Genomic DNA, 24556 nt, shown 5'->3' on the forward strand with positions numbered 1-24556 from the left:
GTTGTGATTGATGGTGTGGTTTATCACTCGCTGTGATTAGTAGTGGTGTTTATCTTGTGCTGTGGTTGGTAGTCGGGGACTATCTTGTGTTGTGATTGATGGTGGGGTTTATCTTCTGCTGGGGTTGATATTCGGGGTCTGTTCTGTGGTTGATGTCAGGGTTTATGTGGTATTGTCTAGTTCTTTGTAAGAGGCCCGGGTCATTTGTTTTGGTTGAGTGTTTTATCTGTCTTGTTCTGTTGCTCAAGATGAGGGCTTATCTTATGTTTAGATTGAGGGTGAAGGTCCAGCTTCTTGAGGGTGGGATTGGTCATGGGCTGAGATTAAGGGTAGGGGCCTGTCTAATTGTGAGTTTGAGGGCTAACATTCTGTGCTATGGTTGAGGGTTGGGCTGCCCTTGTATTGTGTCTCAGGCTCCAAGTTGTTCCAGTGTGGCCAGTCCACACTGGGGGTGTGGACTGGCCTAGTATTGCTTTGAGGGTCGGACTTGTGCTGCACTTGATGTGGAGTCTGCATTTTTCTGTGGTTGAGGCTGGGGTGAGAATGGGATTTTTCTGGCGCTGTGGTTTGCACCAGGGGCGTATAGTGGAGTCTGTCTTGTGCTCTGGTTGAGGGTGAGAGTGTAAGCGGGGTCTTTCTATTGCTGTGGCAATGGCTGTGTTTGAGAGTGGGGTCTGTCTTGTGCTACTGTTAATGCTGGGCATTGAGAGTGGGGCCTGGGATTCGGGATTGAGAGTAGGGCCTGCCTTGTGTGTGGCTGGGAGGTTGAGAGTAGAGTCTGTCTTTTGCTGTGGTTGGTGATTGAGAGTAAGGTCTGTCTTGTGATGTGGTTGGGGGTTGAGTGTAGGGTCTGTTTTGTGCTGTGGTTGGGGCTGGGGATTGAGAGTAGGGTCTGTCTTGTGCTGTGGATGGGGGTAGAGAGAGGGTCTGTCTTGTGCTGTGGTTGGGGGATTGAGAGTAGGGTCTGTCTTGTGCTGTGGTTGAGAGTAGGGTCTGTTTTGTGCTGTGGTTAGGGCTGTGGATTGATAGTAGGGTCTGTCTTGTGCTGTTGTTGGGGTGGGGATTGATAGTAGGGTATGTCTTGTACTGTGGCTGGGGGTTGAGAGTAGGGTCTGTCTTGTGCTGTGGGTTTGCATGGGGTTAGAGTAGGCTATGTTTTTTTGTTGGGTTGGGGCTGGAGATTAATAGTAGGGTCTGTCTTGTGCTGCAGTTGGGGCTGGGGATTGATAGTAGGGTCTGTCTTATGCTGCGGTTGGGGCTGGGGATTGATAGTTTGGTCTGTCTTGTGCGGCGGTTGGGGCTGGGGATTGATGGTAGGGTCTGTCTTGTGCTGCGGTTGGGGCTGGGGATTGATAGTAGGGTCTGTCTTGTGCTGTGGTTGGGGCTGGGGATTGATAGTAGGGTCTGTCTTGTGCTGCGGTTGGGGCTGGGGATTGATAGTAGGGTATGTCTTGTGCTGCGGTTGGGGCTGGGGATTGATAGTAGGGTCTGTCTTGTGCTGTGGTTGGGGCTGGGGATTGATAGTAGGGTCTGTCGTGTGCTGCGGTTGGGGCTGGGGATTGATAGTAGGGTCTGTCTTGTGCTGTGGTTGGGGCTGGGGATTGATAGTTTGGTCTGTCTTGTGCTGCGGTTGGGGGTGGGGATTGATGGTAGGGTCTGTCTTGTGCTGTGGATGGGGGTATTTGTGTTAGTAGTGGAGGGACTGAAAACAGAATGAACATTTGAACGAAGAAACTGCTATTTGGAGCGCTTCCATTCTAACAAGTAGGAAGGGCCGGCCTGTCACAGAACCAGCCACGCACGCGGGCAAGAGAGAGGGAGACATGGAGAGAGGGAGACAGAGAGAGAGAGGGAGACGGAGAGAGGGACAGAGAGAGGGAGACAGAGAGAGAGGGAGACAGAGAGAGAGGGTGACAGAGAGAGAGGTTGACAGAGAGAGGGTGACCTAGAGAGAGGGTGACAGAGGGCGAAAGACAGGGAGACAGAGGGAGGGAGGCAGAAGGATGGAGACCGAGGGAGGGAGACAGAAGGAGGGAGACAGAGAGAGGGGGGGAGACAGAGAGAGGGAGGGAGACAGAGAGAGAGAGGGAGACAGAGAGAGAGGGAGACAGAGAGAGAGAGGGAGACAGAGAGAGGGAGACAGAGAGAAGGAGACAGAGGGAGAGAGGCAGAGGAAGACAGAGATAGGGAGTCAGGGGAGACAGAGGGGAGGAGAGGGAGACAGACAGAGGAGGAGAGAGACAGAGAGAGGGATACAGAGAGAAAGGGAGACAAAGAAAGGGAGACAGAGGGAGGGAGGCAGAAGGAGGAAGACAGAGGGAGAGAGACAGAGGTGGGATGTCCCAAATGTTTTATGGACTGCTGTTGAGTGTCTCTCAGTTACATTGATTTGTTCCCTCTGAAAGTAGGAGTGGGGGTGTGGGTGTGTGGGGGGGGGGGGGTGTGTGTGTGTGGGGTTGTGTTTGGGTGTGGGTGTGTGTGGGGTTGTGTGTGGGGTGGGTGTGTGTGGGGTTGTGTGTGGGGTGGGTGTGTGTGGGGTTGGGTGTGGGGTTGGGTGTGAGCGTGTGTGTAGGGTTGTGTGTGTGGGTGGGGGTGTGTGTGTGGGTTGGGTTGTGTGTGTGTGAGTGTGTGTGTGGGGGGTTGTGTGGGTGGCAGTATGCAAGTGACATCATGGTGCATGACATCACATGAAGTAACATCACAGCTTGTGACATCACAACAGGCCTTGTTCCTTGTCGAGGTGGGCAGTCCCAAAGGTTTTATGGACTGCTGTTGAGTGTCTCTCAGTTATATTGATTTGTTCCCCTGAAAGTGTGTGTTTGTGTGAGTGTGTGTGGGAGTGTGTTTGTGCGTGTGTGTGTGTGGGGGGTGTGGGTTGTCTGTGTGGGTTGTGTGTTTGTGGGGCTGTGTGTGTGGGTGTGTGTGGGGGCGGTGGAGGTTTGGGGTTGTGTGTGGGTGGGGTTGTGTGGGTGTGTGTAGGGTGTGTGTGAGGGGGTGGGGTTGTGTGTGGGTGGGGTTGTGTGTGGGTGGGGTTGTGTGGGTGTGAGTGGGGGTGGGGTTGTGTGTGGGTGGGGTTGTGTGTGGGTGGAGTTGTGTGTGGGTGGGATTGTGTGGGTGTGTGTGAGGCTGTGTGTGTGGGTGGGTGTGTGTGTGTGTGGGGGTGGCATTGTGTGTGGGTGGGGTTGTGTGTGGTTGGGGATGTGCCGTAAATCACTGGGGCATGTGTCTATGTGTGCATTATTATATTCTTGTTTCATGCACAAACCTAACCTTGCTTACACTCAGTTTTGCCGGTCACTGGCTTTGTTAGACCAGATTAACAATTGCTTTATTAACCTTCCTGCTTTCTCAAATTTGCTTGGAAATGCACCATTTGCCCACTACTTTTTCCACAAAAAAAATCGCAACCCCCTTAGGTGGTGCAGGCTTGCTCGCTCGCGTTATTGTGTCCCTGAAATTTTTTTCACAAAAAGGTGTGCCACCAACATGAAAAGTTTGGAAAGCTGTGCTCTATGATGTCACTTCCTGTAAAGTCGTGGCTTGTGATGCAACTTTCTATGATGTCAGCTCCTGTGATGCCGTGTGTGATATTGTGCGCCATGATGTCACGTGTCGTGATGGCGTGTGCCTTGATGTCACAAGCCATATGATGTCACTTGCCTCCTGGCTAACTAGGTCAGTCCCCCCACTTCTTTTTCCGGGACTTGTGCCCTGCATGCACAGCGCTCCGCCACCTTCGGGTCATGCTGGTGCTCCATAAGAGCACATACAATATGGTGGCAGGGTGGGGGGGGGGGGAATGGCCCCCCTGTAATATACATGGGCGGCCTCAATGTGTGATTTGTGGCATGAACTCCTTCCGACCCTGGCAAGCGCAAGAGCGCGAGAGCCCTGCACCAGAATGTGTGCGGGTGTGTGTGGGGGGGACGGGGGGGGGGGCAGATATCAAGGTCTCCTCCCTGTGTTATTCTTCGGGGTGACCTTGGCCGGGGCTTTGGGGCTGGGGGAGGGCGCGGAGGGGGGGGGGGGGGCTAGTAGGGAGTTCGGAGTGCGAAGGTTTGAGTGGTTTGGAGCTGATCCTCGAGGCGTGGGGGGGGGGGGGGGGGTGAGGACCCTTCCCTCATGGAGCGTCACAGTACTGTGCAGTGTGCTGGAGAGGGGGGGGGGACACCGGATCCTCCATTTACTGTAAACGATGCTGCTTCAGAACCAGGAATACCCCCTCCCTTCTCTCCCCTTGATGTGTCCTTTCCCTCACTCCCTGCCCCCCCTTCACTCTCCCCCTCCCCCCCTTCACCCCCCCCCCCCCCCTCCGCTTCAGCAAAGGAGACCACGCTGTCTGTGAAAGGAGAGTAAACCTGCCCTCCCCCCTTCTTTTCTCTCTCGTGCTGTGGGGGGGGGGGGGGGGGAGGCCGGAGCCTGAACGGGGGGGGGGGGGGTCAGGTGTGGAATAGGTGGAGGTGAAAGGATGTGCGGGGAGGGGCGTGGAGGGGGGCTTGGGAGAGGTGGAGGGGGGCCCACCTGCCAACCTGAAAATAAATTCCGCTTGTGGAAAGGGGCGTGGCCATGTAGGGGCGGGGCTTCGTGCTAAGAAATACCTTTGAGGCCTGTCTGTCCCAGTGCCCTATCCCACTCGACCTCCTGCTCCTCCAGTAAAACAACAGGCATTGGCAAAGCCAATAGGCCTCAGTGGGCAATGCTGAAGCTAATGGCCGTGTCAATGTGAATGTCTTGTAGTAAGGGCTGCTTTTGTTTGCAGTTGCCAATGATTGTTTGCTTTGCTCTATCTCATGTTTTGTTGTAAAATGTCCTATTCTTCTTCTGGTTCTCTTTGCACCCCTGACTTGCCGTGTGATCGTCTGGCTCGTCCTTGATCAATCAATCAATCACGGCATTTATAAAGCGCGCTACTCAGCCGGGAGGGTCTCAAAGCGCTGGGGGGGGGGGTACGTTACTGCTCGAACAGCCAGGTCTTGAGCTGCTTCCTGAAGGAGAGATGGTCTTGGGTTCGCCAAAGGTGGGTGGGGAGGGAGTTCCAAGTCTTGGCTGCCAGGTAGGAGAAGAATCTTCCTCCGGCAGTGGCTCTGCGGATGCGTGGTACGGTGGCGTGGCTGGTCGATTGTAGCTGGCGGGTGGGCGTGTAGAAGGTCATGCGGTCGTTGAGGTACTTGGGGCCCAGGTCGTGGAGAGCCTTGTGTGCTTGGGTGAGGAGTCTGAACGTGATTCTCTTGCTGACGGGGAGCCAGTGCAGGTCTCTCAGGTGTCCGGTGATGTGGCTGTGTCGGGGGATGTCCAGGATGAGTCGTGCGGAGGCGTCCTGGATGCGTTGGAGTCTTTTTTGAAGTTTGGCTGTGGTTCCCGTGTAGAGGGTGTTCCCGTAGTCCAGTCGGCTGGTGACGAGGACCTGGGTGACCGTCTTCCTGGTTTTCGATGGGGATCCATCTGAAGATCTTGCGGAGCATGCGCAGGGAGTTGAAGCACGAAGATGAGACGGCGTTGACTTGTCTGGTCATCGACAGGGAGGAGTCCAGGATGAAGCCCAGGTTGCGTGCGTGGTCCGTTGGCTTGGGAGCAGTGCCCAGGGCCGGGGGCCACCAGGAGTCGTCCCAGGTGGAGGGTGATGATCCCAGGATGAGGACTTCCGTCTTGTCTGAGTTCAGTTTAAGGCGGCTGTTCCTCATCCAGACGGCGACGTCTTTCATCCCTTTCGTGTAGGTTGGCTCTGGCGGTGGTGGGGTCGTTGGTGAGGGAGAGGATCAGCTGGGTGTCGTCGGTGTAGGAGATGATGTTGAGGTTGTGTTGTCGTGCGATGGCTGCAAGGGGGCTCATGTAGACGTTGAAGAGGGTTGGACTTAGTGAAGATCCTTGTGGTACTCCCCAGATGACTTCAGTGGCCTCAGATCTGAATGGGGGGAGGCGGACTCTCTGGGGGGCATATTACCAAGCAATAGCGATAATTATCGCTATTGCTTGGTTAGAGACAAAAATTTACCGCAGCGCTGCAGCGATTTTTACCGCAAATAAACCTTGGTATTACCAAGGTTTAACGCAAATGCGGTACAAATCGCCGCAAAGCATGAATATCGCTGAAAAGTCAGCGATATTCATGCATTAGCGAGCTAATGCTCTTAGCCATGTTATCCACCTCCCATTGGATAACATGGCTAAGAACTGCTCAGGGCAGGTGTTAGCTTTTGGAGATATTCCCGCTTAGCGCGAATATCTCCAAAAGTTGGTAATAGGAGATAGCGATGTTAGCGACTGTTTTCAGTCGCTAACATCTTGGCACGCCCACTTTGCATCTCATTAGTGATAAATATCACTGACATGCAAAGTGGGGCCCAAGATGGTCGCTATCTCCTACTAGCTGTTGCTAACTGGTGTTAGCGACAGCTAGGTAATAGGGAGATAATTTTATCTCCGCTTTCTTGGCTTTTAAAGCCAAAAAAGCGGAGATAAACCCCCTTGATAATATGCCCCCGAGTTCTTCCGGCGAGGAACGAGATGATCCACTCCAGTGCTTTCTCTTGGATTCCGATGTTGCTGAGGTGCTTCACTAGGGTGCGGTGGCAGACAGTGTCGAACGCCGCAGAGAGGTCCAAGAGGATGAGGGCCGCTGTTTCTCTGTTGTCGATCAGGGTTCTGATGTCGTCGGTGGCTGCGATTAGGGTGGTCTCGGTGCTGTGGTTGGCCCGAAACCCGGACTGCGAGGGGTCGAGGGATCCGTTTGTCTCGAGGAAGGCGGCAAGCTGTCTGTTGACGGTCTTCTCAATGACTTTGGCCGGGAAAGGAAGGAGCAAGATGGGACGGTAGTTCTTGAGGTCGGTGGGGTCTGCCGTTGGTTTCTTCAGGAGGGCTGTCAGCTCGACGTGCTTCCAGCTCTCCGGGAAGGTGGTGGTGTGGAAGGATGAGTTGTTGATGTCCCGGAGATGGGGTGCGATGAAGGCGTCGGCTTTGTTGAAGACGTGGTGTGGGCAGGGGTCGGTTGGTGATCCGGAGTGGATGGAGTTCATCGTGCGGGTGGTGTCTTCGGTGCTGATCGGGGCCAGTTGCAGAGGGTGGTGGTGGCGGGCGTTGGTTCGGTGGTAGGGTGGTGGTCTGTGCGTCGAAGCTGTTGTGTATGTCGGCGATCTTGCGGTGGAAGAACGAGGCGAGTGAGTTGCAGAGGTCTTGCGAGGGAATAATGTTGTTGTTTCCGGCGCTGGGGTTGGAGAACTCTTTGGCAATGCTGAAGAGTTCCTTGCTGTCGTGGGCATTGTTGTCCAGTCGTTCTTTGAGTGCCGACTTCTTGGTGGGGCGGATCAGCTGATGGTGTTTGCGGGTGGCGTGCTTGAGGGTGGTCCTGTTGTCTGTGGTCTGGTCGAGCCGCCAGGCTTTCTCGAGGGTGCGGCAGTTCTTCTTGGATTCCTTGAGTTCGTTGGTGAACCAGGGGGTTTTCTTGCTGCCGGGTCTGCTGGGAGGGTTCTTTAGTGGTGCGAGGTCATCGGCGCAGGCGGTCAGCCACTTGGTGAGGTTGCTGGCTGCTACGTTGGGGTCCGTTGTGCTGGTGGGAGTGTTCTATTTACAACAAGGGGTGGTGAGGAACAGAGTCTCTGAATTAAGCAGAAAGCTCTCACCCAGTCAAAAGATCAGGGCTAGATCCAACACCGTTTTTTAGCTCACTGCACCATCCCAGTTTCAGAACCTGGCTGTATGCAAATTAGTCTGTTCCTGTCCCAGTGCATGATGGGAACAGGGCAAACCAAACTACTAAAGCCAATTCTTACACTGGGAAGGAAACAAGCTCCCGGGGACCGGTTTCTGGCATTACAGCCGTCTTCGGCCCGGTTTGCTTGAATCCTGATGGTGCAATGAGCAAGGGTCTCACATCTGAGAATACCCTTCCACGCTTAGGGTGGACAAAAATATTTACAACAAGGGGTGGTGAGGAACAGAGTCTCTGAATTAAGCAGAAAGCTCTCACCCAGTCAAAAGATCAGGGCTAGATCCAACACCGTTTTTTAGCTCACTGCACCATCCCAGTTTCAGAACCTGGCTGTATGCAAATTAGTCTGTTCCTGTCCCAGTGCATGATGGGAACAGGGCAAACCAAACTACTAAAGCCAATTCTTACACTGGGAAGGAAACAAGCTCCCGGGGACCGGTTTCTGGCATTACAGCCGTCTTCGGCCCGGTTTGCTTGAATCCTGATGGTGCAATGAGCAAGGGTCTCACATCTGAGAATACCCTAATACCCTTCCACGCTTAGGGTGGACAAAAATATTTACAACAAGGGGTGGTGAGGAACAGAGTCTCTGAATTAAGCAGAAAGCTCTCACCCAGTCAAAAGATCAGGGCTAGATCCAACACCGTTTTTTAGCTCACTGCACCATCCCAGTTTCAGAACCTGGCTGTATGCAAATTAGTCTGTTCCTGTCCCAGTGCATGATGGGAACAGGGCAAACCAAACTACTAAAGCCAATTCTTACACTGGGAAGGAAACAAGCTCCCGGGGACCGGTTTCTGGCATTACAGCCGTCTTCGGCCCGGTTTGCTTGAATCCTGATGGTGCAATGAGCAAGGGTCTCACATCTGAGAATACCCTTCCACGCTTAGGGTGGACAAAAATATTTACAACAAGGGGTGGTGAGGAACAGTCTCTGAATTAAGCAGAAAGCTCTCACCCAGTCAAAAGATCAGGGCTAGATCCAACACCGTTTTTTAGCTCACTGCACCATCCCAGTTTCAGAACCTGGCTGTATGCAAATTAGTCTGTTCCTGTCCCAGTGCATGATGGGAACAGGGCAAACCAAACTACTAAAGCCAATTCTTACACTGGGAAGGAAACAAGCTCCCGGGGACCGGTTTCTGGCATTACAGCCGTCTTCGGCCCGGTTTGCTTGAATCCTGATGGTGCAATGAGCAAGGGTCTCACATCTGAGAATACCCTTCCACGCTTAGGGTGGACAAAAATATTTACAACAAGGGGTGGTGAGGAACAGAGTCTCTGAATTAAGCAGAAAGCTCTCACCCAGTCAAAAGATCAGGGCTAGATCCAACACCGTTTTTTAGCTCACTGCACCATCCCAGTTTCAGAACCTGGCTGTATGCAAATTAGTCTGTTCCTGTCCCAGTGCATGATGGGAACAGGGCAAACCAAACTACTAAAGCCAATTCTTACACTGGGAAGGAAACAAGCTCCCGGGGACCGGTTTCTGGCATTACAGCCGTCTTCGACCCGGTTTGCTTGAATCCTGATGGTGCAATGAGCAAGGGTCTCACATCTGAGAATACCCTTCCACGCTTAGGGTGGACAAAAATATTTACAACAAGGGGTGGTGAGGAACAGAGTCTCTGAATTAAGCAGAAAGCTCTCACCCAGTCAAAAGATCAGGGCTAGATCCAACACCGTTTTTTAGCTCACTGCACCATACCAGTTTCAGAACCTGGCTGTATGCAAATTAGTCTGTTCCTGTCCCAGTGCATGATGGGAACAGGGCAAACCAAACTACTAAAGCCAATTCTTACACTGGGAAGGAAACAAGCTCCCGGGGACCGGTTTCTGGCATTACAGCCGCCTTCGGCCCGGTTTGCTTGAATCCTGATGGTGCAATGAGCAAGGGTCTCACATCTGAGAATACCCTTCCACGCTTAGGGTGGACAAAAATATTTACAACAAGGGGTGGTGAGGAACAGAGTCTCTGAATTAAGCAGAAAGCTCTCACCCAGTCAAAAGATCAGGGCTAGATCCAACACCGTTTTTTAGCTCACTGCACCATCCCAGTTTCAGAACCTGGCTGTATGCAAATTAGTCTGTTCCTGTCCCAGTGCATGATGGGAACAGGGCAAACCAAACTACTAAAGCCAATTCTTACACTGGGAGGCTGAGGGAGGCAGTGAGCTGCTCGGCGGTGATCTTGCTCTAGCTCCGGTGGGGAACCTGTTGCGGGTGGTGGTGGGTTGTAGTTCTTCTGAAACTGAAGTGGACGCAGCTGTGGTCGGTCCAGTGGAGTCCGGTGGCGTGGCTGAAGGAGATGTGCTTGCTGGATGAGAAGACGGGGTCAAGCGTGTGGCCGGCGTAGTGGGTGGGGGTGTTCACCAGTTGCTTGATTGCGAGGTTGGCGAGGTTGTCCAGCAGGGCGGTGGTGTTTCTGTCGTTGTTGTTCTCAAGGTGGAAGTTGAGGTCCCCTAGGAGGATGTAGTCGGCGGAGGGAAGGGTGTGCGGGCTGATGAAGTCTGCGATGTCTTCGCTGAATTGTGTGCGTGGTCCCGGGGGTCTGTAGATGAGGGTGGTCTTGGGGTCAGTGTGTATCTGGAAGTGCAGGTGTTCGGCGGAGGTGAAGGTTTCGTCGGAGTTGGTCGAGATGCGGATGGTGTTCTTGTGTACGATGGCGATGCCTCCTCCCGTCTGGTTGACGCGGTCCTTCCGGGTGATCTTGTATCCGTCCGGGATGGCTATGATGATGTCGGGCGCTGAGGAGGCGTTCATCCAGGTTTCGGTGAGGAAGGCGACGTCCGGTGCTGTCGCATCGAGCAGGTCCTTCGGGGGTGTCCGGCTGTTGCCTGCTACTCTGGAGCCGGATATCCGCTCGGTTGTCGTGGGTCCATTTCTAAAATACATTCTTGGATACTGGTTTGCTATCCGAAGTTTGCATCTACGTTTCAAGACGCTTTCTTAATGTCAGTTTTGTTTTTCCCTGTAATTCAACTGCCAGTTCAACCATCTTTTGCGAGGGTTTTCAGGTGTCATGAAGGGCAGGTTTGCAGTGTGACAGTGCGTTGGGGCCTGTTTTTTCCCTCAACGTGTGTCACTTGACACACTTTGCTTTTGTACATTTTTACCAACCAGGTACCTTTTACTGACTTTTAAACTGGTACCTGACTGTCTTCGATGACTGCAGTTGACGCTGATGGGTTTTCTCCTTCAAGGAACATGGCTTTCTTGTTGAACCACTTGGGGGTAGCAGGTCAGAGGGTTTTTGATAACCTTCCTCGCTTTCGTGCCCTGGTGTCTGAGGATACTCCTTGGAATGTGTACCTAGAAGCAAAGGAGCGGATGAGGAAGCAGTACTCAGATGCATCTAGCGTTCTGTTAGAAAGATTTAATTTTGCAATGTGTAAGCAGTCTCGTGATGAGTCTGTCGAAGTCTAGGTTGCTACGTTAAGGGTGCTGGCTAAAAAATGTGAGTTGGGTGCAAATGTTGATACATACATTCGGGACCAGTTTGTCTTTTATTGCTTCTCAAAAACAATACAAGAGCGATTGCTGACTTGTCATAATCCCACATTAGTGGAGACTATCAAACGTATTGAAAGATAGATAGTTACTTCGAAGGTCCTTTCGAAGCATGCCTCCCAAGCTCAACTGTCAGTTACTTTTGTGATGGACGAGGATGTCGTTTGTGCGGTCAGTGGCAAGCAGTTTAGTGATAAGAAATATCAGAAACACCAGTCAGAACGTGGACAATTGGTTTGTTTCCATTGTGGTTCAAAGAATCACATGGGGAATAATCCATCTTGTCCTGCAATCGGTGGGAAGTATAATCATTGTCGCAAGATGGGCCATTTTCAAGGGGTAGGTAGGGGGGCGGCTGATTTTGGCAACATCCTTAGTAAGGTTAAAATAAGTAATGTGAGTGTGGATGATCCTGAGTGTGAGATGCAGGACTGTAGCAACAAATGTTCTAATGTGTTGTTAACTGTGGACATACCTGATAGATTTTGTGGCAATCAAGGGAAGAAAATCAAAGGGCCCAATGTTGACGCAATTATTGACGGAAAAATAATCACTGTAATGGCGAATTCGGGAGTGTCTGTTACAATCCTAGAGAATTGTACATTTTACAATTTGTAGCCAACAGAAACAGTCTTATCTACTCCTGATATTAATCCCAAAGCATTTGGGGAACAAGATAGAGACCTGCTGGGATTCTTCTAGTCTGCTGTGGAATGTTTGGGCAGGTCCATTAGTACAAAGGTGTACATGGCTGTGAACAGTAGAGATATAGAGGGTTGGAAACATCCTACACAGTTGGGTATTGTTTTACACCCAGGGCAAGAGCAAGGCCCTCCCATTGTATTGGGAGCACCTCCTACTGATCTTTTATCACTAGATGTGGAGGATGATATTGTGAATAGCACAGTTGTCTCCTACCCTGGAGTTTTTTAGGATGTTGTGGGGACGGTACTGGATTTTGAGCATTGCATAAAGCTCAAGAAAAATACTTTGCCTGTTGTGCACATTTTAGGCCTGTGCTGCTCAGTATAAGGGAGAACCTGAAACTACTTTTAGAGAAACTGAAGACTGAAGGGATTATTGCACCCATTGATGTTTCAGAATGGGTTTCTCCAGCCGTATTGACTAAGAAAAAGACTGGTGATCTCAGGTTATGTGTGGATTTGAGGTTCCTCAACTGAAACATCCTGGTTAATTGTCATCTTCTCTCATATATTCAGGAAATGATTGCCAACATTGGTAGTTCAATTATTTTTCAACAATTGATTTGCACTCGGCATATCACCAGATCCAACTCTCAGAGGAATCAGTTTCTCACTACTTTTGTGACTCCATTTGCTGCCATTTGGACTTGCATCCGCGGCAAGTGTTTTTCAAAAGTTAATGGATGGGCTGCTCAGTGATATGCCATTGTGCAGGCCTTTCAGGATGATATCTTGATTTTTACAGAAAGCAGAGACTAGCACATTCAGGTATTACACAAGGTTCTGAAAGTAATGCAAACCAGAGGAATGACTGTGAAACCGAGTAAATGCAAACTTCTAGTAAGAGAAGTTGACTACTTAGGGCACCTCATTTCTGAGAAAGGAATTAAGCCTAAATTTTGTAATGTTGAAGCCAGAAGGAATGCCCCACCTCCTTCTGACAAGGATGCTCTACGTTCATTTCTTAGTCTCTGTGAGTATTACACCAGATTGCCAGATTTGTGCCAGGGTATGATCTCATGGTCCAACCTTTGCGATGCCTTCTAAGAAAGGGGAGAAGTTTGACTGGAATAACTCGGTTTATGTCATTTTTGAAAGGGTGAAATTGTTGGTAGTCAATGCTCTCACTTTGCGACCATTTGTCTCCAAAGGTAAATCTTTTATTACAGTGGTTGCCAAGCTTAAGGGGCTTGGTGCTATTTTTGGACAGTGGTTTGAGGGGCATAGGAACATCATTGTGTTTGCCTCTAGAGCTTTGTCTGGTGCTGAAATCAATTACAGTACTATAGAAAGGGAAGCGTTGGGAATCGTTTGGGCTGTGAAAAAAATTCAAGACATATATTTGGGTCAAATCATGTGAAATATTTAGTGGTTATAAACCACTAATATTCTTATTGGCTGGAAATGGTTTGGGCAAGGCCTCTGCACGCTTGGTAAGATTGCTGTCCAATTTTCGGAAGTATGATCTATTGGTTAAGTGCATTCAAGGAGGAAAGAATATTTGGGCAGACTGCTCATCACGTCTTAATCTCCCTTATGATGGTGATTGTGCTGACGATTTTGACAAGGATTGTGTTGCTGGTTTTGTTGCTGCTGTGTCTGCTTGCAATGGAAGTGTAACTCAGTGTGTTGTCTTAACTGGGGTGGAGGAGTGAGCTAAAGAATGGTGATGGATTAAACCCAGATCAGTTGACTGGAGTGAGTGTTTGCAATGTTCAACACTCCGCCCATCATCCCCTTTGGTTTTGCTTTGAAGCTGCCAACTTAACCATGGTGATTACTTTTCTCGAGAATATTTTTTAGATTGAAGGCGCACCCTGCTGTATATTTACAGACAATGATTTCTCCTTTGTCTCTAGACAGATGACAAGTTTTGTGGAAAGGTTTGAGATCAAGCACTGTCAAGTTGCTTTGTACAGCCCATCCTTAGTCCGAAGGGTCAACCAAATTTGAAAGAGGGGATTCAGACTGCCATGGCGGCAAATATTGACATTGCTGACTTTTTGCAGTAAAATGCTTGGGCAGATCTCACTTCTCCCCATTCCACCACAGGAGTCACTCCATTCAAAGCACTGAGGGGCAGAGAAGCCAGGTCGAAGCTTATGCCAGAGCGCTTTCAAACTTGGCAGCGGGGTCAGATCTAGCTAAATGAAGAGGTGTGGGTGAAGAGGAACAACGCGCTAGAGACAGGGTGCTTGCCAAACAACTATTGCAGAAAAATCAGTATGAGGGCAGGTCAGGAGGCAAAACAGAGCCCTTAGCAGTCAATGGCTGGGTTCTTATCAAGAACCCGTGCAGTTTCTAAAGGAGAATCCAAGTTTTCTCTAGCAGTTCGAGGGATCAGGGTTAGTAAACCTTCTGTTTCATGGGCAGGGAGAGGTTGGTGGAACAAAGATCATGTTGTCAGGCTGTCAGAGTCAAGTGGTCATGTTCAAGCGTGTATGCGAACGGAGGGGATAGAAGTGACTCAGATCTGGTTATGATGTGGACTGTGGGGTCCTGTTGTCCTTGTTGCTCGTGTTCATGGTTCACCCGGAGTTACTGATGTGAGTGTTTCTTCACCTGATGTTGGATTTGAAGCCCGTGGCTCAGAGTTTGATGCAAGAGTTATGAGTGAGCCCAGGAGTCACGCATCACTGGTTATGAGGAGGGTTTATCTTCTGGCAGCCAGCGTGCCTTTAAGCCGCCTACTAGGTTCCATGATTATATTCTCACGTGATTTCTTTTTGCAGTGAAAGGAAGGGGGGTGATGTTGTATGGTCTGCTTTTGTTTGCAGTTGCCAATGGTTGCTTGCTTTGCTCTATCTCAAGTTTTCTTGTAAAATGTCCTATTCTTCTTCTGGTTCTCTTTGGACCCCTGACTTGCTGGGTGGTCTGGCTCGTCCTGGGTGGGAGGGGGGGGGGGGGGGGGTCTGGCTGTTGCCTGCTGCTCTGGAGCCGGATTTCCGCTCGGTTGGTCGTGGGTTCATTTCTAAAGTTTGAATCTACCTTGCAAGCCTCTTTCTCACTTGCAGAACCCCGTGCACTGCAGTCTTGTCTGCTGTTCAGCACGGCTGAAAGTCACTGAAAGCCCAGAATCACAGGATGCTGAGCTGACCCAGCCTCTGTGCCCCCCATGTTGAGTTCATTGTCCTGCCCTCCTATGTTATGTTATGTTAGTATGAATTTGTAGAGCGCACGTTCACCCCAGGGTTTCTTGGCGCTGTATACCGCTGGGGAACCCGTCCTGGCTTTCCCTGTGAGATGGTCCCCATTGGGCACCCCCAAGGTGAAGCCAGGCATCCCCGGCAGCGAGGGGGCCGTTGTGGAGATTAAGCAAGCTATTGCCCAGAGTTGCAGCCTGGGACCCATGGTTAGAGAAGCACGAGGCGAGATTTATCGAGCCCGCTGACATTGGTTCCGTACCCTGCCGCGTCGGGAATTGAACCCTGGTCCCGGGCCGGCCTCTGCTTCTGGGTCTGCCACCTCTAAGCCACACTTCTCCTAACACATACACGCGCTGAGACGTGGGCTGCCCGCATCACAGCACTTTTTTCAGTGACCCATGAACTCAGCATCACTTTCTTCTTACTTATGGTGATGCTCTGAGATGCTGTGTGGCTCTCGCCTCCTAGAAGCATCTAAAACAGATCAAGATGCGGATTTTATGGTCAATAACTGAGCCATCTCCTTTGCTGGGTCCCTGGCTAAGGTGGAGGAGGCGCAGGCGGGGCTGGGGAAGAGAGAGGAGGGTATCTGGAGAAAGAAAAGAGCAGGGCAGAGGGGAGGAAGAGAGAAGGGCTGGAGAGAGAGAGAGCATGGCTAGAGAGGGCAGCAAAAAAAAGCAAGGCTGAAAGTGAGGGCCGGGCTGAGAGAGAAAGAAGGCAGAGAGGGCTGAGGAGAGGGGCTGAAAGGAGAGGTACAGGACAGTGAAGTAAGGAGAGCTGGAGAGCGAGAAAGAGGAGGGAAACATAAACATAAGACCTGCAAGTTGAGCATGACCCACTGTGCTGGGTCTCTGGGGCATGCGCATGTACCCCCTGTGCTAGATATCTGGGGCAGGCACATGTATCCACTGAGCTAGAACTCTGGGGCAGGCACCCACTGAGCTAGAACTCTGGGGCAGGCACATGTACCCACTGACCAAGAAATCTGGGGTGGGCACATGTACCCTCTGTGCTGGGTCTCTGGGGCAGGCACATGTACCCACTGTGCTGGGTCTATGGCGCAGGTGTATGTACCCACTGTGCTACATCTCTGGCTCAGGCGCATATACCCCCTGTGCTGTCTTAGCAGCTGATTTATTCCAGGTGGTTGTTGTTTTTATCTGACTCTGTCTCTCTGTCTCTCTTCAGCTCGTGGCTGTTGGCCAGTTCCGGGTGGTGAAGGAGCCGAAGGGGTTCATTAAGCTGCTGCAGTGGGTAAGTAAACTTGGTAAACTGCTGGTTCTAAGCAAGTGATGTGCACCCTGGGGCCTGGCAGTGACGTCAGTGAGCCCCCACAGATAAATATCACCTGAATGAGGAATTTTAGAAAAATGCTTTCGAGAGCACGAGCTTTATAGAAATGCTATATTTTAACTTCTCCCTGATGCAGTCCCACAGAAATGTAATATTTGACTGAAACACGTCGGTAAATAGTTGATGTTTACAAAAAAGGGGGACGGATGGATTGCATGAGCTAATCGGAGAAACTGGTTCATTGCTTGGGCCGCATACCACCTCAATGTTATTTTGCACACCTTGCCACCCCAGTTTGGACCCAGTCATATACAAATCAGCCTTGAACCTGTCAGCATATCATCAGGTGCCAGTGGTAGCACCAGACTAGGATGCGTTCCTGAGTCATCATTACTAGGCCTGGGTACTAAACTCTGTTCTGCTCGCGGAATTTGGGTAATTTGGATAATTTCATGTTCCCCCTGAGAACGCAAAATTTCCAAAAATTCCACGATCCGCGGCTTTGCTGAATTTTTTGCTTGTTTGCGCTTTCAAAATGCGTGTTCGCAAGATATTTCCCCGCGAGCACTCAAACAGCATTTGCGAACAGGAAAAAAGCATCTCGACCAGGCCGAACAAGCAATTCCGCATGTTCACGGAACTCTGCGTGCTCGCAGAGATTTGTTACCGTTTTGCGGAGCTTTGCATAGTGCGACTACCCAAATTCTGTGCACCCCGATTACAAGGGAGGAGAGGGATTTAAGCATCCCTCCATCACCTGTTAGCACACTTCAGGCGAATAGTTGATGTCAGCACGTGGATGAATCTTGCCTTGTGCACTGGCTGGCCCTGCCAAGGACCCATAGTTTCACCGCAGGACCGACCAGCGTCACTGCAAGCTACTGCGTGACGTCACTAGTCTCTGTCCCAGATTGCGAGGACGCTTCACATCTCGTGTTTCATGTCCTCTTCCCCCCAGCTCGTCTTCATTCGTGATTCTGGTTCCCTGTCCTGTTGCCATGGTGATGGCTGAAATGACACACATAATACAGAGCAAGGCAAACACATCTTCAAATTCGGTCTGTGTCCGGCGTGAGAATGCTGGGACCCAAGGCCCCCCATGGAGGGTGACGCAGACAGACACAGGGCACACCTGTACACCCCTCTCAAGGCCCCCATTGAGACTGACGCAGACACAGGGCACACCTGAACACCCCTCTCAAGGCCCCCATGGAGAGTGACGCAGACACAGGGCACACCTGTACACCCCTCTCAAGGCCCCCATGGAGACTGACGCAGACACAGGGCACACCTCGACACCCCTCTCAAGGCCCCCCATGGATGGTGACACAGACAGGCACCAGGCACACCTATACACCCCACTCAAGGCCCCCCATGGAGGGTGACTCAGAGACAGGGCACACCTGGACACCCCTCTCAAGGCCCCCATGGAGCGTGACGCAGAGACAGGGCACACCTGTACACCCCACTCAAGGCCCCCCATGGAGGGTGACGCAGACAGACACAGGGCACACCTGTACACCCCTCTCAAAGCCTCCATGGAGAGTGACGCAGACACAGGGCACGCCTGTACACACCCTCAAGGCCCCCATGGAACGTGACGCAGACACAGGGCACACCTGGACACCCCCTCAAGGCCCCTCATGGAGCGTGACGCAGACAGACACAGGGCACACCTGTACACCCCTCTCAAGGCCCCCATGGAGACTGACGCAGACACAGGGCACACCTCGACACCCCTCTCAAGGCCCCCATGGAGACTGACGCAGACACAGGGCACACCTCGACACCCCTCTCAAGGCCCCCATGGAGGGTGACGCAGACAGACACAGGGCACACCTGTACACCCCACTCAAGGCCCCCCATGGAGGGTGACGCAGACAGACACAGGACACACCTGTACACCCCTCTCAAGACCCCCATGGAGGGTGACTCAGACTGTCAGACAGACACAGGGCACACATGCACACCCCACTCAAGGCCCCCCATGGAGGGTGACGCAGACAGACACAGGGCACACCTGTACACCCCTCTCAAGACCCTCCATGGAGGGTGACGCAGACAGACACAGGGCACACCTGTACACCCCTCTCAAGGCCCCCCATGGAGGGTGACGCAGACAGACACAGGGCACACCTGTACACCCCTCTCAAGGCCCCCCATGGAGGGTGACGCAGACAGGCACAGGGCACACCTCGACACCCCTCTCAAGGCCCCCCATGGAGGGTGACGCAGACAGACACAGGGCACACCTGTACACCCCTCTCAAGGCCCCCCATGGAGGGTGACGCAGACAGACACAGGGCACACCTGAACACCCCTCTCAAGGCCCCCATGGAGAGTGACGCAGACACAGGGCACACCTGTACACCCCTCTCAAGGCCCCCATGGAGACTGACGCAGACACAGGGCACACCTCGACACCCCTCTCAAGGCCCCCCATGGATGGTGACACAGACAGGCACCAGGCACACCTATACACCCCACTCAAGGCCCCCCATGGAGGGTGACTCAGAGACAGGGCACACCTGGACACCCCTCTCAAGGCCCCCATGGAGCGTGACGCAGAGACAGGGCACACCTGTACACCCCACTCAAGGCCCCCCATGGAGGGTGACGCAGACAGACACAGGGCACACCTGTACACCCCTCTCAAAGCCTCCATGGAGAGTGACGCAGACACAGGGCACGCCTGTACACACCCTCAAGGCCCCCATGGAACGTGACGCAGACACAGGGCACACCTGGACACCCCCTCAAGGCCCCTCATGGAGCGTGACGCAGACAGACACAGGGCACACCTGTACACCCCTCTCAAGGCCCCCATGGAGACTGACGCAGACACAGGGCACACCTCGACACCCCTCTCAAGGCCCCCATGGAGACTGACGCAGACACAGGGCACACCTCGACACCCCTCTCAAGGCCCCCATGGAGGGTGACGCAGACAGACACAGGGCACACCTGTACACCCCACTCAAGGCCCCCCATGGAGGGTGACGCAGACAGACACAGGACACACCTGTACACCCCTCTCAAGACCCCCATGGAGGGTGACTCAGACTGTCAGACAGACACAGGGCACACATGCACACCCCACTCAAGGCCCCCCATGGAGGGTGACGCAGACAGACACAGGGCACACCTGTACACCCCTCTCAAGACCCTCCATAGAGGGTGACGCAGACAGACACAGGGCACACCTGTACACCCCTCTCAAGGCCCCCCATGGAGGGTGACGCAGACAGACACAGGGCACACCTGTACACCCCTCTCAAGGCCCCCCATGGAGGGTGACGCAGACAGGCACAGGGCACACCTCGACACCCCTCTCAAGGCCCCCCATGGAGGGTGACGCAGACAGACACAGGGCACACCTGTACACCCCTCTCAAGGCCCCCCATGGAGGGTGACGCAGACAGACACAGGGCACACCTGTACACCCCTCTCAAGGCCCCCCATGGAGGGTGACGCAGACAGACACAGGGCACACCTGTACACCCCTTTCAAGGCCCCCCATGGAGGGTGACTCAGACAGACACAGTGCAAACCTGTACACCCCTCTCAAGGCCCCCCATGGAGGGTGACGCAGACAGACACAGGGCACACCTGTACACCCCTCTCAAGGCCCCCATGGAGGGTGACGCAGACAGACACAGGGCACACCTGTCCACCCCTCTCAAGGCCCCCCATGGAGGGTGACGCAGACAGACACAGGGCACACCTGTACACCCCTCTCAAGGCCCCCATGGAGGGTGACGCAGACAGACACAGGGCACACCTGTCCACCCCTCTCAAGGCCCCCCATGGAGGGTGACGCAGACAGACACAGGGCACACCTGTACACCCCTCTCAAGGCCCCCATGGAGAGTGACGCAGACACAGGGCACACCTGTACACCCCTCTCAAGGCCCCCATGGAGAGTGACGCAGACACAGGGCACACCTGTACACCCCTCTCAAGGCCCCCATGGAGGGTGACTCAGACTGTCAGACAGACACAGGGCAGACAAGCACACTTCTTCCTCTCTGTACACCTCTCTTTCCTTCAGACAATCCCACTCTTGTGGCCTTCACCAAATGTTTGTCCAGCCCATCCTGGCTGTGGGATGAGTCTAAACACAGTTAGAATTAGGAGGTGGGGGAACTTATTGTGGCAGATCAGTCGTCATGCCTTCACCTGTGAGGGGGGATGAGTGTGCTTTCACCTGTGAGGGGGGATGAGTGTGCCTTTACCCGTGACAAGGGGTGAGCGTGCCTTCAACTGTGAGGAAAGGTGAGCGTGCCTCACCTGTGAGGAGGGGTGAGCTTACTTTCACCTGTGAGGAGGGGTGAGCTTACCTTCGCCTGTGAGGAGGGGTGAGCTTACCTTCACCTGTGAGGAGGGGTGAGCTTACCTTCACCTGTGAGGAGGGGTGAGCTTACCTTCGCCTGTGAGTAGGGGTGAGCATGCCTTCACTTGCAAGAAAGTGTAAGTGTGCAATACCTGTGATAAGGGGCGAGGGTGCTTTAACCTGTAAGGAGGGGTGAGCATGCCTTCACCTGTAAAAAAGGGTGCACGTGCATTACCTGTGAGGAGGGGTGAGCATGCCTTCACCTGTTAGCAGGGATGAGCAAACATCACCTGTGAGGTGGGGTGAGCAAGCCTCACCTGTGAGGAGGCGTGAGCGTGCTTTCACCTGTAAGGAGGGGCAAGTGTGTTTTCACCTGTGAGGATGGGCAAACATTCATTCACCTGTGAGGAGGGATGAACATTCCTTCACCTGTGTGGAGGGGTGAGTGTGTCTTCACCTGTGAGTAGGGGTGAACATGTCTTCACCTGTGGGAATGGTTGAACGTACCTTCACCTGTGAGGAGGGGCAAGCGTGCTTTCACCTGTGAGGAGGGGCGAGTGTGTCTCACCTGTGAGTAAGGATGAGCATGCCTTCACCTGTGAGGATGGGTGAGCGTGCCTTTACCTGTGAGGATTAGTGAGCACGCCATTACCTGTGGGAAGGTGTGAGCGTGCCTTCCCATGTGAGGAGGGGTGATTGCGCCTTCACCTGTGAGGATGGGTCGTTCATATCAACCCAGAACCTCACACCTTCAATATCAACCTAGAACATCAAGTCTTTACTAGCTACCTACAAACTAATGCCATTCAAATCTACCTAGACTCTCATGGCTTTCATATCTACCTAGACCGTCATGGCTTTCATATCTACCTAGAACCTCATGACTTTCATATCTACCTAGGACCTAATGCCATTCATACCTACCCAGAACCACATGCCTTTAATAGCTACCTACAACCTCAAGCCTTTCATATATACCTAGAACCTCATGGCTTTTATATCTACGAAGAACCTCATGCCCTTAACATCTATGTCGAAACTCATGCCTTTCATATCTAACAAGAACCTCATGACTTTCATTTCTACCTAGAACCTCATGACTTTCATATCTACCTAGGATCTAATGCCTTTTATATCTACTTAGAACCAGGCTCCTTCAATATCTACCCAGAACCTCATGCCTTTCATGCCTACCCAGAACCGCATGACTTTTAAATCCACCTAGAACCTCATGCCTTTCATACCTACCCAGAACCACATGCCTTTATTATCTACCTAGAACCTCATGCCTTTAATGTCTACCTAGAACCTCATGCCTTTAATATCTACCTAGAACCGCATGCCTTTCATGCCTACCCAGAACCGCATGACTTTTAAATCCACCTAGAACCTCATGCCTTTCATACCTACCCAGAACCGCATGCCTTTATTATCTACCTAGAACCTCATGCCTTTAATGTCTACCTAGAACCTCATGTCTTTAATATCTACCTTGAACCTCATGCCTTTAATATCTACCTAGAACCGCATGCCTTTCATACCTACCCAGAACCACATGCCTTTAATATCTACCTAGAACCTCATGCCTTTAATATCTACCTAGAACCTCATGCCTTTAATGTCTACCTAGAACCTCATGTCTTTAATGTCTACCTAGACCCTCATGCCTTTAATATCTACCTTGAACCTCATGCCTTTAATATCTACCTAGAACCTCATGCCTTTCATACCTACCCAGAACCGCATGCCTTTAATGTCTACCTAGAACCTCATGCCTTTAATATCTACCTTGAACCTCATGCCTTTAATATCTACCTAGAACCTCATGACTTTCATACCTACTCAGCACCGCATGCTTTTATTATCTACATAGAACCTCATGCCTTTAATATCTACCTTAAACCATGTGCCTTTAATATCTACCTATAACATCATGCCTTTAATATCTACCTAGAACATCATGGCATTAATATCTACATAGAACCTCATGCCTTTTATATCTACATAGACCCTCATGCCCTTAATATCTACATAGAACCTCATGCCTTTCATACCTACCTGGAAGCTCTTGCCTTTCATATCTACGTAGAACCTCATGTCTTTTATATCTATCTAGACACTCATGTCTTTAATATCTACCTAGAACCACTTGCCTTTCATATCTACCTAGAACCTCAATCTTTCATATCTACCTAGAACCTCATGTCTTTCATATCTACCTAGAACCTCATGCCTTTAATATCTACCTAGAACCTCATGACTTTCATACCTACCCAGCACCGCATGCTTTTATTATCTACATAGAACCTCATGCCTTTAATATCTACCTTAAACCATGTGCCTTTAATATCTACCTATAACATCATGCCTTTAATATCTACCTAGAACATCATGGCATTAATATCTACCTAGAACCTCATGCCTTTCATACCTACCCAGAACCGCATGCCTTTATTATCTACCTAGAACCTCATGCCTTTAATGTCTACCTAGAACCTCATGTCTTTAATATCTACCTTGAACCTCATGCCTTTAATATCTACCTAGAACCGCATGCCTTTCATACCTACCCAGAACCACATGCCTTTAATATCTACCTAGAACCTCGTGCCTTTAATATCTACCTAGAACCTCATGCCTTTAATGTCTACCTAGAACCTCATGTCTTTAATGTCTACCTAGACCCTCATGCCTTTAATATCTACCTTGAACCTCATGCCTTTAATATCTACCTAGAACCTCATGCCTTTCATACCTACCCAGAACCGCATGCCTTTAATGTCTACCTAGAACCTCATGCCTTTAATATCTACCTTGAACCTCATGCCTTTAATATCTACCTAGAACCTCATGACTTTCATACCTACCCAGCACCGCATGCTTTTATTATCTACATAGAACCTCATGCCTTTAATATCTACCTTAAACCATGTGCCTTTAATATCTACCTATAACATCATGCCTTTAATATCTACCTAGAACATCATGGCATTAATATCTACCTGGAACCTTGTACCTTTTATATCTACATAGACCCTCATGCCCTTAATATCTACATAGAACCTCATGCCTTTCATACCTACCTGGAAGCTCTTGCCTTTCATATCTACCTAGAACCTCATGTCTTTTATATCTATCTAGACACTCATGTCTTTAATATCTACCTAGAACCACTTGCCTTTCATATCTACCTAGAACCTCAATCTTTCATATCTACCTAGAACCTCATGTCTTTCATATCTACCTAGAACCTCATGCCTTTAATATCTACCTAGAACCTCATGTCATTCATATCTACCTAGAACCTCATGCCTTTCATATCTACCTAGAACCTCATGTCTTTCATATCTATCTAGAACCTCAATCTTTCATATTTACCTAGAACCTCATGTCTTTCATATCTACCTAGAACCTCATGCCTTTAATATCTACCTAGAACCTCATGTCATTCATATCTACCTAGAACCTCATGCCTTTCATATCTACGTAGAACCTCATGTCTTTCATATCTATCTAGTCCCTCATGTCTTTCATGCCTACCTGGAACCTCATGTCATTCATATCTACCTAGAACCTCATGCCTTTCATATCTACCTAGAACCTCATGTCTTCCATATCTAGCTAGAACCTCATGCCTTTCATATCTACCTGGAACTCCAATCTTTCATATCTATCTAGAACCTCATGACTTTCATATCTAGAACCTCATGCCTTTAATATCTACGTAGAACCTTTCTCCTTTTATATCTACCTAGACCCCCATGCCTTTAATATCTACCTAGAACCATATCCCTTTCATATCTACCTAGAACCTCATGTCTTTCATATCTACCTAGAACCTCATGTCTTTCATATCTACCTAGAA

General features: G+C 51.0%; 1 protein-coding gene across 1 annotated transcript in view; it reads left to right on the forward strand.

Annotated features, from left to right (window-relative positions):
* Positions 1-24556, forward strand: part of SYP (synaptophysin) — a 123680-nt gene that overhangs the window by 18238 nt on the left and 80886 nt on the right. Inside the window, exon 2 of the mRNA XM_086940157.1 lies at positions 16254-16319. Coding sequence (XP_086796283.1) covers positions 16254-16319 — 66 coding nt within the window. The remainder of the gene's footprint in view (positions 1-16253; positions 16320-24556) is intronic.

The sequence above is a fragment of the Lissotriton vulgaris genome, chromosome 10 (genome assembly GCF_964263255.1).
Source record: "Lissotriton vulgaris chromosome 10, aLisVul1.2, whole genome shotgun sequence".
Lineage (NCBI taxonomy): Eukaryota > Metazoa > Chordata > Amphibia > Caudata > Salamandridae > Lissotriton > Lissotriton vulgaris.